At 31.7% G+C, this 14281-nt stretch overlaps 1 protein-coding gene across 1 annotated transcript; it reads left to right on the top strand.

Moving 5' to 3' along the window:
- Nucleotides 1-8317: 8317 nt before the first annotated feature.
- LOC112795603 (DCD domain-containing protein NRP-B) lies at nt 8318-13802 on the top strand. Its single transcript, XM_025837614.3, has 5 exons — nt 8318-9284; nt 10636-10736; nt 11937-12020; nt 12625-12735; nt 13494-13802. Exons 1-5 carry the CDS (start codon nt 8717-8719, stop codon nt 13563-13565), a joined length of 936 nt encoding a protein of 311 aa, XP_025693399.1. The 5' UTR covers nt 8318-8716; the 3' UTR covers nt 13566-13802.
- Nucleotides 13803-14281: the final 479 nt, after the last annotated feature.

Below are 14281 nucleotides of genomic sequence, written 5' to 3'. Positions count from 1 at the left end.
ATATAGCAATGAGTCCATTTTTCTTATACTTTATAAATGCTCTTTAACTAAGCATAATATGCCAGACACGTAATTCAAATTTATTTACTTTTAGACATTCTCGAAAATAGCAATTTGTATAATTTTGTAGGAATTTTGTAAAAATTTTGAATTCATTTAAATAACAAGTTATTTCAATCAATTCAAAATTATTTACTTTTAAGCTTGTTAAAATTTACAAGTTAAACTCACAATTTGGTCATAGTATCTTTGATTACTATATGAACAAGAGTTCTGCTAGAATTTTGGATCAAGAAGAAATTTTGGTTTAACGTAGCATCAAAAAAAGTCAAAACTTGAGAAGAAGTTGATTTGAATCAACCAGGTGAAACAACAGACCTAGGTAATCCTCGTATCGACGCTAATATGAATACTAGTGATCGACATCTAGAGACCAATATTCAAGGACCGAAAGTTTTCTATAAGGATCATTTGCTCACTCTTACAAGTCCTAGCCTCGAAAGAGATAATATGTGTATTGAAAACATTGAGGAGTATGCCTCTGATCCAGAGAATCGCTGGTAAAAAGATATGGAGGAAGAAGAATCAGAGGAGAAGCCTTTTGATCCCTGCTCAACTATTCCTGTCTCGCAAACGGAGTTTGAAGAGTGGTGCAAATCTTGGAAGAATGCCCTTGTGGTCAAGGTGCTAGGCAAAAAGTGTAGGTTTGGAATTCATAGAGCAGCGTCTAAATAGATACTGGGTCAGAAAAAGGTAAGATACATGTCATCGATATAGATCATGACTACCTTTTTGTTCATTTTTCATAGGAGGAAGACTACACTCATGCCCTTATGGAAAGACCTTGGATGGTGACAGGACATTATCTTATTATTCAAAGGTGGCGACCGTTCTTCCTCACAACTGAGGAGGCAGTTAAAAAGATTGCTGCTTGGATTCGTATACCTAACCTCCATATTGAGCTCTATAACCATCGTTTCTTATGTAGAGTGAGTTTAGTGTTGGGGCATATGCTCAAGATTGACTGCACTACTTCTATACACTCGAGAGCAAGTTTACCCGTATTTGCGTCGAAATAGACCTTGCAAAAAAATTGGTTCTCCAGATCTCTGTGTTGGGTTGCAATCTAAACATTGAGTATGAAGTATTACATCAAATATGCTTTACATGCGGAGTTTATAGTCACCGATTAGAATTTTGTGGTGAAGGGTTGGCTGCCAACGGGGATAACCGGGAAGGAACTGGCAATCAGGAGGGACAGAATAATTTCGGTACAGAAGATTTTGGGGATGGCAATGATCCCACAAAGAATAGCCAAAATTTAGGAAAGAATCAGGGCCAAGGTATGAAATATAATTTGACATATAATCAGGCTCCTCCAAACTTTGGTCCGTGGATGATGGTGAGAAGGTAATATCGACGTAAAAAAAAGAAAAGAGTCCTGCTGGAAGAGGTGCTTATTCCCATAAAGATTATTCCAAATATGGATATGAGAAAAATCAGGATGATGAGGATATGAGCAACGGCTTGAGATTTTCTATTTTGCATGAGGATAGTGAAGCAGATAGCAAAGTGCATGAAGAAATTTAAAACAAAAGGCCCATCTACGGGCTGAAAAGAAACAGCCCATTCTAAAGAAGGTTTTGAGGCAAGGAGCTGGAAAAAAACCCAATAATAAAAAAAACCTCCTATGGGAACTAAAATTGTGCCCAAAGATAAGCCCAACAAGTCTAAACCTAGAACCTTGAAGGGGTTGTCCCCATCCAGAACGAGAAAGCAACCGAGACAATAGAAGTTTGCTCAAGCAAGAAAATGAAAGACTCGAAATTAGCGACTATAAAAGTGGTTGTCTTTGAAAATATGAGCCGCATGCAACAAGATCAATAAGAAGCTTTTTAAGCCTCAAGGGAAGCCAATAAAATTCTGGAAAGCTTTGTTATGGAAAACAATTTCATCACCTAAATGGGAAATCAAGCTTCCTCTTCCAAGGACAAAAAACTTGATGACAAGTCGAGAAACATCGTGGGGAGACCACAGGATAGAGATATTGATATAGTGGTGGAGAACAGCACAAATGGTGGGGTTAATTCCACCACGGCACTGGGTTCGGGTAGTGGGGCTCAAATATAAGTCTGATCTTTATCTTTGATGACATTTCTCTCTTTTATGTTAATAATGATGAACATTATTAGTTAGAATTGTCATGGTACTGGGGGCAAATCTTTCCACTTTCTTAAAGAATAGAACACAAACGTTTTTGGTAACATTCTCCAAAGGAAGAGGAAGATTCTCAGAAGGCTTCAAGAAATCACAAATACCCTTGATCAGGGGAATAATTATTTCTTGGAAGAGCTCAGAGGGCAACTTTGGAAGGAATACTAGGAAATTCTAACTTAAAAAGAAATTATGTGGAATCAAAAATCAAAGAGTAAATGAATTAACTTCGGAGATCATAACACTAAATTCTTCCATAGTTTCACTATGATTAGAAGAAGGAAGAACAAAATTAATTTCCTCCAAGATAATACGAGTAACACCATTTATAATCCTATTGCTCTGGAAAATATGGCTTTTAATTATTTTATTGATTTGTACAAAGATGATAACCTTTATTTTTTTTTTGTGCTGCGAGGTGAATTTTCCACTCTCTATGATGATGATATTTTGAGCATTGTTCAGAATATCATGCATCAGGAGATTAAAAATGTTGCTTTTGGTATGGGAGGGTTTAAATTACTAGGCAGAGCTGGGCTTCAAGCCATTTTCTTCTAAAGCCAATGAGAGAAGGTGCGTAATGACTTATGCCTTCTCATCAGTGATATTTTTTGGGTCCTAGAAAAGGTAAAAGAGATAAACGAAACGCTCATCACATTCATCCCTAAAGGGGAGCCTGTTACTAGCCTTAAGCAACTTCGCTTTATTAGTCTCTGCAATGTTTCTTACAAAGTGTCACCAAAGTCTTAGCTAATCATTTGAGGAATCTTACGAGTAAATTGGTGATGGCCACTCAGTGCATTTTCATTCACATGCATCATATTTCTGACAATATTATTATCACTCATGAAATTATTCATTCTATGAGATATAAGAAGGACAAGAAAGGATGGATGGCTATCAATATTGATTTAGAAAAGGTATATGATAGATTAAATTGGAGGTTTATTCAGGATACCCTTCTGGATGTTAGTTTACCGCTTCATATGATCAATCTCATCATGTCATGTATTTCAACAGCTAAAATGAGAGTTCTTTGAAATGGTGAAGAGCTGAAAGAGTTCACTTCATCTAGGGGTATCCAACAAGAAGACCCAATTTCTCCTTACATCTATGTTCTATGTATTGAGCGTCTTTCTCAGCTTATAAATGTGGCAGTGAATCATGGTTTTCGGAAACCAATTTGCTTCAACAAAGATGGCCCCCTTCTCCCACTTGTGCTTTGCAGATGATTTGATCCTGTTTGCGAAAGCTAGTATTGACCAAGCGAATATCATCAACATATGTCCTAAAGCCTTTTATATTAACTCTGAGCAGAAGGTCAACCACTCAGCCTTGACAAGACAAGAGTCTTCTTCTCCAAGAATGTGGAAATATTATGAGAACATAAGTCAGTGAAGTTCTCTAAGTTGCTAGGACAGATAACATTGGAAAATATTTTGGAGTTTCTTTGCTGCATTCCAAGGTGTCTAAGCATACCTTTGATGATATCATCAACAAGTTGAATTCGAGGTTAAATTCATGGAAAGCATATTCTCTTTCTCAAGTCGAAAAATCAACTTTGGTGAAATATGTTATCTCTTCTATTCCTTTATATACAATGCAAACTACTTTACTCCCTTTTGCTACTTGTAATGTTGTTAACTGTAAATGCAGGAGCTTCTTTTAGGGAGACACTAATTAAACTAGGAAAATTCACTTGTTGAGTTGGGATAGAGTTGGAAATCCGAAGAAGTCGGGAGGCCTTGGGATTCGCTATTTGAGGAAAATGAACTAGGCTCTTATGATGAAGAATGGGTGGGGTCTAGTAAAAAAGAAAGATGCCTTGTGGTCTAAAGTGCTTAGGGCAAAATATAGTGTGTTGAGCATAGAAAACAAAATTCAAATCTTTGGAAGGGCATCTGCAATGCTTGGCCAAAAGTCCAAAAGCATCATATATGGAGGATTGGAAATGGATCTAAAATTCAGTTTTGGAACTATAATTGGATCCCCACCTTGGGAACTCTGGAGCCTCTAGCTCTGCAGGTAATTGATAATATTAGTTATGATAGCACATTGATGGATTTCCTAACTGTTTCAGGATGCTGGGATATAAATAAACTGAAGGAGTGTCTTCCCGATGAAATAGTGCAAAGAATTGTAGCCATGTCACCTTCTTCTCCATGGAAAAAAAAAAAAAGACCATATAGCATGGAGTCTCTCCGTAGATGGAACTTTTCAACTAAAGCAAGCCTACCAAGCCCTTATAGAGAACAACACCACATCAAATAGTCCTTTAAATTACATCTGGCATTGGCGTGGCACGGAACGTATCCGATACTTCATGTGGTTATGTGCTCATAGGGTGTGTGTGGTTGGGAGAATTATAAATAATTCTTAGGAATCTTGAGATGGGAATATCATATTTCCATATTTGGTTCAAAATTTGAAAAACTATTCACAAGCAAGTTTGAATCCAGGAAATCAAAATACCATCATTTCAATTCCCACATTCCCCGTGGATATTTTTTATTCCCATGGAAATGAAATTCGAGTAACAAAGTAATACTTGAACCACATACGCCCATAGTGCTATCCTTACAAATACTGAGAGAAGATGGCGTCATCTTACAAGCTCGGCCACCTGCCCACGATGTACTTTCTTTGATGAAGATATCACCCATGTCCTCCGGGGATGTGCTTTTGCGAAATGCGTCTGGTCTTCTTTTCTTCCCCTTAACTGATTTGGGAATTTTTTTTTCAATCTGGATATTCAAGATTGGTTGATGTTTAACCTCTCCCAGAGGACAAGTAGGCAAACCATATTTGAAATAGTTATTTCATCACTTTGGTATTACTGTAACAAGGTGATATTTGAAGGAGTTCGAACACCACCAAGCGTTATGGTGGAACATATCAAAGTTAGCGTGGAGGAGATTAATCGCTTCACCAATTTTGATATTCATCAGAACATGCAGTGCCCCCCATTAGCCGTTACGTTTGTTGGAAGCCTCCACAAGAGAACATTATCAAACTCAATGTGGATGGGTCTTTCTTGAGCTCTTCTAACAATGCTGCTTACGATGGTATCTTTCGAAATCATCTGGGAAGTTTCTTGAAGGCATTTTCGTGTAACCTTGGTAGTTGTACCATCACTCATGTTGAGCTTTGAGGTATTAATTATGGACTCCAATTATCAGTTACAAATGGTTATACTAGTCTCATTGTGGAATCGGATTCCTTGGCAGCTGTAAAGCTCGCCAACAATGGCTGTCTTGTGACTCATCTGTGTGTATCTTTGGTGGAGGATATTAAAATCCTTTCGAACCGCATCCCTAACATCATTTGGAATCACACTCCTCGCAAAGGAAATGCTGCAACTGACCAATTTGCGAAAAAGGGTCAGACTCTTCCGCTTGGCCTTCATATCTTTGATCTGCCCCCCTGATTTAAATCATGTTTTAGCTTTTGATTGCTTTGGCTCTCTAGTTTTCAGAGACCTTGATTAATTTGCATTGTTTGTTGTTTGTTTTGGACCTTTTGGCCTCCAATTCACCAAAAAAAGCTCAATTTACAATTTTAGAAGGTAAAATTAATCGATCCATGAGTTATGATGATTTTAGGTTGTTTTTCAAATTTAATAATTAATCACAAACATATTTTAAAAAGTCGGTCAAATATTATTAGAATTTTCTAATTTGAGTGAACTACCAACTCGACCCCTGACTATTTCGCATAATGACAAAGCAACTCCTGACGAATATTGTAATCCACTTCGGTCTCTGTCCCATACTTCTGTGACACAAGGCGGACCCTGTGGGTGAATCTCCGGTAACTACGAATGGAAAATGTTGAGCTGTCACGATGAGCGTGTGTTACCTTGCTGATGTGGATGAATGCTGCAGACGTAGACACCTCAAATGGTCAGGGAGTTAATTGTCTCTATCTACATCAACCAAAAACGTTGTCGTTTTGAGGGGAGGAGACTTCTTATACAAGTTAGAGCACTTGTCGTACAACTCACTGTATATGATCACCACCTCTGTTAAGCACTTCATTTATAAATTCCTTCTCTAAGAATTTGAAACAATACCAACTCTAAGTATTTTTTCTCGAGTATTTAATGTACTCTTGATATCCTGACTATAGTGTAAAGCAAATATCACCACTTAAAAAATCATAATCAAAGTCTCTTGATAAATAAGAAAAGTTACAAAAAATTTCTCTTACAAAATGATGTAGTGAACCTCAGAATAAATAAACCCTCTTCAAAGAGTATATCATTACAAATGAAGCACTATGAATAAGCTCAAAGTTATTTATCAAATTTTGATGAAAATTACTTTGAAAACTTATAAATTTTGATCAATATAATAGCATATAGATATAAAAAAATAGTATAATGAAAGACAACTTAAAGACCTCTATTTATAGGCCTCCATGCACTCATATACGTTAAGAATGAGTGCGAGGAACCTAAGTATTAAGAACACACGCTCTTAGTAGGGTCTTGTATCCCAAAAATGTATAGGATTGATTCTTCAAAACAGGAATCGATTCTCTAATTCAAAATTATCCAAATTTAGCAAACAAACTTCGTGAGAATTGATCCTTTGAAAATACATAAGAATCAATCATCTAGTTTATTTATCAACAAAATTTAAATTTCAAACTATGTTGCTTTGTGCATGATTAGGTTGAGTCTTACTCCCCATAATTCATCAAGACATGATTAGGATTATCATAGCAGTCCTATACCTTCCATAAATCATGAATTTTGAAAATCATATATTGAAAATTATTTTAACTTTGATAAAACTTTATTTTAATAAAATTAATTTATTTTTAACAAGTAAAAACTAATATCTTAGAACTAAATCTTGTTTGTTGGACTTCTTTTTGTTATATCATCTTCATTTCATGTATTATTGATTTCTTAATGAACTTGTGTTTAAATATGATACATAAATATTTTTGAAAAATCTTATTTTTACACATTGTAAAACAGTAAAATTTCTTTTCCGTTTTATATCAAATATTTGTCAAAACTTTATATTTATCAAAGTCACTCATTAAACTAGATATTACATAATAAAACATATGTCATGCAACGAATTTTTCATTTCCCATATAATCAATCAATTATTTAAGTTATGTACAAGATATAAATATGTTGCTTTTTAAAATACTAGTTAACTCATGAATACACTTGTCATTTATCAAAATACATAAGCATGCATCTCATACAAAGATAAAAAAACATCCATTCAACTAGAATAGTATTTCTAACACTATATATTTTCTATTATTATATTTATTTTTGTATTTTTTACATTTTTTGTAAAGAAATAAAAGAAGAAAGTGAGAGAAGAGTAAAGATAAGAACAAAATAAATAATTTTAAAAATAGTTATAGATAAAAAAGTCAAATTTTATATTTTATGCATTATATTTTAGTATTTTAACTTTAACAAAAGACACTAAAAATATATATTTTGTAGATATTATTGTATTTATAAAAAAATTATGTCTTAATAAATAAATGATAGACATATATTACCATATTTATATTTTAATGTTTATGTTTCTAGGACTAATGGGGTATTTAATCCCATTGGCTCCTCTAGCTTTCGTTTCTCAGTGTCAGCCCAGCAGAATGTTTTTTTCATTGGTGTTCTTTCCGATCTTTACGCATTTCACCGCTCCACCGGAAATTTTCTGTACTCCAACTTGATAGTTTTCACTGCCTGTCCAGAGTTGAGCCCTGGAATTTGATGGCGAACTTAAAAAGCCACCTACAGACGCTTTACGCCCAATTATTTTGAATAACATTTGTATCCTTGGTCTTACCGCAACTGCTGGCACAGAGTTAGCCAATACTTATTCCCCGTTTCTCTAATCAAATTCTACCTATAAACTCACCTAATTGTCAATCATTTATAACAAAAAATGACATATTTTTTATAACGGGTTCGAATCTCACCTTTAACTTAAAAAAAAAAAAACACCTAATCTATTTTTACCGGGAGGGCCGGATCAATTCAAACTTTAGCAACATCTTCTAGAAATATGTATACTAGGAAGTTTCCAAGTATACTAAATCAAAACCCGAGGAAATCCTCAACGCCATACCCAACTAATCCCTGCCCCCTGTAGTCCCTGTCCACTTCCCCCCACCCCACACTCTCTTTCTATTTGTCTTTCACCTTTGTACGCGGTTTGGTTCCGTCACCAGTTGAATTATTAACTTATGAAATAAAATAATCAAAATAAAAAGGGAAATAGACCCACTCAATGAAAAAGTCAGTTCTTCATATTTCAAATTTAGATTATACTCCATCTTCTTTGACAATTACACATGCCCTGCCCCTGTCCCACTCAACTTCACTTTCGTGGGAATTTCATACCCCCAACCAAACCCCCCTCTTTATTAGTTAACACTTGTTCATTTCTTTATCATTTCCATCATTCCGATCCCAATTCTAATCTCAAGGGTTTCTTCTATCTTTAATTATTTGGTGGCCATGGAGAACAACAATCAGCAATCTTTTTGGCAATTTAGTGACCAGCTTAGGCTTCAAACATCTAGTTTGGCCAATCTGTCTCTTAATAATTCAATTTGGAGCAACAATTATGCCACAAAAAGGACCACCGATCAGAGGAGGAACTTAGATGTGAAGGGCACTGAATTCAACCCATCAAAATCCTATGATCTCAATTCCGATTCCAATGGATCCCTTTTCTCTATGCCACATATTCAGAACCCTGCTTTTGGGGGTCTTAATGGAGGCTTCAACAAGGGAAGTTATTCCGACAATACTCCATCTTTTGTTAGCCTCAACAACAATAGTGGCCTCAACTTGAAGGGTCACAAGACAGGTTTTGTTGACTTTCAAGCAGGAAAAAAGGGCAGGAATAACACCAACACCAACACCAACGGCAAGAAGCATGGAGACAATAGCAATGATGTCGCCAAGAAACTCAAAACACTGCCACCATCGGAATCTTTGCCGAGATATGAAACTGTGGGTGGATATATCTTTGTTTGCAACAATGATACCATGGCAGAGAACCTCAAAAGACAGCTATTTGGTGCGTCTTACTATCTCTAACCCTCAAATTACTATTACTATTATTATTAGAGAAAAAATCCTAAACTGAGAATTATCTGGAAACACAACGAAATTCAACGAAATTCTTGACAAAAAAAAAAATTATAGTTTCTCAAAATTTTTACTTATTTTTTTATTGAGTCTTTATACAATTTTTTTTAATTAGATTTTTATATTTCTTTTATTTAAGTTTTTATACCAAATTTTTTTTAGTTGGATCCCTATAAAATTAAGTCAATTATTACTAATAGGGACTTAATTAACAAAAATTTAGTGTAGGAATCCAATTAAAAAAAATATAGAAATCTAATTAAAAATTTTACGAAACTATAAAAACCAACAAAATAATTAAACCAAAAAAAATCTAATTCAACTTCTGAGCTTTATTTTTATGGGACAAATTAGTACTTTATAAAAAAAAGCCAATATTATTTTTTTTGACACAGAGGTTAATCAGTAAAAAAAATATATTTTTTTGTCAAAGATCTTGTAATCTTTTCGAAATAATTATCAGGAGTCGGATGGGTATTCACTTTTATTATTATTATTATTATTATTATTATTATTATTATTATTATTATTAGCCATTTTACACTAATAAAGATTTTAATTTTGAGAAAATGATAATTAAAAAATACAAATCATAAAATGATCTGCAAAATATATAATGTTTAACAAAATAAAGCAAATGTATATAAATATATAAATAAATTGACTATATTTTAATATTTTTAGTTTATTATATGAAATGAGATATATTTTTTAAATTTATTTTATTAAAATCGTAATTTGCATAAAGTAATGTGAACTTTGCAACTAGATTTGTGTCGCTTGTTATTTTTTATGTGGGAGAGAGAAGTGTATAACAAGAAGCTGTGAATAGAAGTGTGTTTTACATTGGTATGGGATGTACAAATCGGATGTATCGATTTGTTTGTTTTATTTTTTTTTTCAAACAAACAATCACAAATCGGACGGTCCGATTTGTGAATTCGAAAAAAAAAATTTTTAATGTTGAAATCGGACCGTCCGATTTTTATTTTAAAAAATAAAAAAAATAAAAAATACAAAACGGACCCTCCGATTTGTAGTTTATTTTTTCTCCAAACAAATCGGACCCTCCGATTTGTAATTTATTTTTCTCTTCAAACAAATCGGACCGTCCGATTTGAATAAAACACCATATAAAAAAAAACATTCAATCTTCCAATAATAATGTATTACACATATATTTAAACAATATCAAAAAAAATTAGCCGATTTGTGTCCCCCGAGATTTTAATTGTTATCTAAATGAGTTTTGATGGAAAATATTTGGGTTTTTTTTGTAGGTCTCCCTCCACGATACCGTGATTCTGTTCGAGCAATTACTCCGGGGTTGCCCCTTTTTCTCTACAACTATTCTACCCATCAACTTCATGGAATTTTTGAGGTACATATACTTTTTTATATCTTAGATTTTTCATTTTATTTTATTGTCTTCTAGTTTCTATATTTATTGAGAAATACTATTTGTATACTAAAATCAGTTACCAATGTATTTGTGTATAAATATATGTGTGGTTTAATTTATTTTCAATATGTATTTGTATTCCAGTTTGTATTTTATACTGGTGGCTGATTTTAGTGGCTGATTTTGGTGTACACGTAGCATAACTCTTATTTATTAGGGGTATCATAAAATTTTTGAGCTACATACTAATTTTACTTGGATGTGGTTTGAATTGAATGATTTTTTTAGAGAATTCGATCAAATATGATCTAATTTTAAACGATTTGAATTGGATTAGATTGAATTTATAGTTTTGTAAGTTAAAAAAATTAAATATATATAATAAATCTTAAGATTAAATTTTTAAATACCAAAAAATGTTATAAAAAGTCTCAATAATATATTAAAAAATTAACAATAACATAATAATAAAAATAAAATAAAATTATAGACTACTTAAAATAAATAAATAAATTTTGAATTCATAAAATATTTACTAAATAATAATACATAAATAACATAAAAATTTATAACAAATTAAATATATTATAAATAAAATTTTAAATATAATCATAAAATAATAATATTATAGCACATTGTGCGATTTTGATTGGATTGGATTGGATTGGATCGATTTTAAGAAATAAATTCGAAATCCGATCCAATTCATGTGGTTTGTCAAAAATAGAATTCAATCAAAACTAAATGAGTACATCATTAATCGATTTTCGGTTTGGATTAAATTGAATGTACGGTTTAATTTGGATCAATTTAGATTTAAGGGATGAATCAGAATCTGTGCAAGCTACAACTAGAAGCTTGCAAGTTGCATACACCTAAGTTAACTTCCAAACTGATGAAGTTATAATCCTAACTCACTTATGATGAATGAATAATAATCTAACTAATTACTAATTAGATTCCAAATTAGCTAAACTGCTGAGTCATCTTTATTACACACTAGTTACAAGAGAGATGATAGGTGATTATGAGTTAATAATTTGGTGATTAGAAGGGAACACTTTATTTTGACCGAGATTGTATGTTTTGAAACAGTTTCCAATCAAGTCATGTATATATTAATCAGTTAATCCATATCTTTTACTAATCAATTTTTTTTCTTTTTTTTTTCAATTTTAGGCTGCAAGTTTTGGTGGAAATAATATTGATCCAACAGCTTGGGAGGACAAAAAGTGCCTTGGTGAATCTCGTTTCCCTGCTCAGGTATGCTAACCAATCAAATTTTCAGGTCAATTTGAATTGGTTTCTGAAAGAAGTGCTTATTTTTTTTATCTTTTAAAAAAGATTTTATTTTAAATAAAAAAATTCTTTTTCATATTTAAATAGACTTTTTAAAAATAATTTTTAAGTATTAAAAACATCTTTTGTTTTTTTTTAAAAAAATAAAATTTGTTAGCTTTTAAAAAAGAAATTCAATAAAAATATATTTTTTAAAAGATTTATTCAAATAAGTTTCAAATTAAATAAAAGTACTTAATTTTTAAAAAAAAATATTTTTTATTAAAAAAAAGTCAATCCAAACTAACAATTCATTTTTAAAAATATAAGTATATTTATTATTACAATAGTCCTTTTTCCTTGCTGTGCAAATTATTTCCCGCTTTTGCATAATAATAGGAAAGTAAAGTCAAGAGTTTGCTGTTAAAAAATACTAAATTACCTTTGTTTAATAACTAATTTATTATATAAATATTAATCCATTGTTTGATTTACTCAAAATTTTTGTATGTAGAAAGTGTGAACAGATGTTTCATTAAGTGAAAATAGTTTGTGAAAACTCATGAATTGCCTTTGATGACGGGTATAGGTTCAAGTAGTCACTAGAAAAATCTGTGAGCCACTTGAGGAGGATTCCTTCAGGCCAATTCTTCACCATTATGATGGTCCCAAGTTTCGTCTTGAGCTTAGTGTCTCCGAGGTATTTTCATGTTTTTACTTGCTAATTATGTGTATCCTGATTGGAAATATTTAATTGAAAATACTAAAACGTGAAAATTTAAGTGCAGTTAACTTCATGTAAAGTTGATAGTTGATAGCCATTAAATGATAATTTAGTCAAACCTATTAACTGTCCAGTTTAAGAAAATAACTTAATTTAGCTACTTTTAAAAAAATAGTTTAAATAATAAATGACTATATTAAAAGTAGTTTATAAATAAGTTATTTTATGTGTACTTATCTTATAGAAATGTGATAAAAAGTAGTAGTAATATAAGAAAAATAATTTTTTTTAACTTTATAGATTTCTAAATAACTTCTTAAAAAACTGCAATTTAATTTTGAAAACTGTACCAGACATTAATACTATTACTTTTTATATAAGTCAAAAACTCAAAAAAGTTACTTTTGAAGCTTCCCAAATAAGTTAACGACTCGTATTTATCAACTTCACATGAAGTTAACTGCACCTGAATTTATTAGAGAAAGTCTAGGAAACCAGCATTTTTATTAAATTCTGGCCAACACTTAATCATCAAAAAGAAATTAAGTAATCTTATACCATTAGATATAATCTCACACTATTAAAAACATTATTGATAACTAATTGATAACTGTAAATCACATAACTTGCTGACTCCCTAACACTCCTTTTTCTATCCTACTAAAAATAAAAATAGAATCCAATCAATTTTTACTCTGAAGTTACCGACATATATTTTTTCTTTTGGTTTGTAGGCGTTGTCTCTGCTAGACATTTTTGCTGATCAGAATAGCTTCGATGATATTTTCAAGGCTATACCGGCATAAAAGAATAGTAATTCTAGAGAATCATAATATAAGGTGAAGAAGATAAGAACAAGGAATATAGGGGGCGATGATTGGATATTCAGCATATATATTTGTACAGAAGGCTGTTATGCCTGATTATATAACATTATTCTTGTACGATAAAATTCTATTGAAACATAAGAAAGTGCAGTAAGGATGACTAATCCTGCTTATGATTTATGTTATAAAAGGAGCTATAAATTGTGGTAATGAAAATATCTGCCTGAAGAAAATGGGAGGCTATAATGTAAACTTAGCATCACTTCAAACTTCGTTCAAATTTCAAATAGATGTTTGGTACACTTCACTTTTATCATGCGGTGAGACAGGTATGGTAAACATAAAACAAAAATATTATTTGTATAATAAAATTAGCTATTAATATATTTGTCTATAAATATATATGTAGTTTAATTTATTTTTAATGTATATTTATATTCTAATATATATTTTATATTAATAACTAATTTTAATGGCTAATTTTAATATACACGTAGCATTACTCAATATAAAAATAAAGAAAAAAGTTATAACCACATGTATGTTCATATGCCACATATATGCAACACATAGCATGCCCATATATTGGCTTGGCCCTTGGGCTCATTCCATTTCCACCACATCTAATGATAATAACATAATTAAGGTCCATTAAATTCTGAATCCTCTCTAATAGAAAAAAAAAATTGGATGAA

This window comes from Arachis hypogaea, chromosome 4 (genome assembly GCF_003086295.3).
Source record: "Arachis hypogaea cultivar Tifrunner chromosome 4, arahy.Tifrunner.gnm2.J5K5, whole genome shotgun sequence".
In the NCBI taxonomy this organism is placed as follows: Eukaryota; Viridiplantae; Streptophyta; class Magnoliopsida; order Fabales; family Fabaceae; genus Arachis; species Arachis hypogaea.
This window is presented reverse-complemented; position numbering and strand designations above follow the sequence as displayed.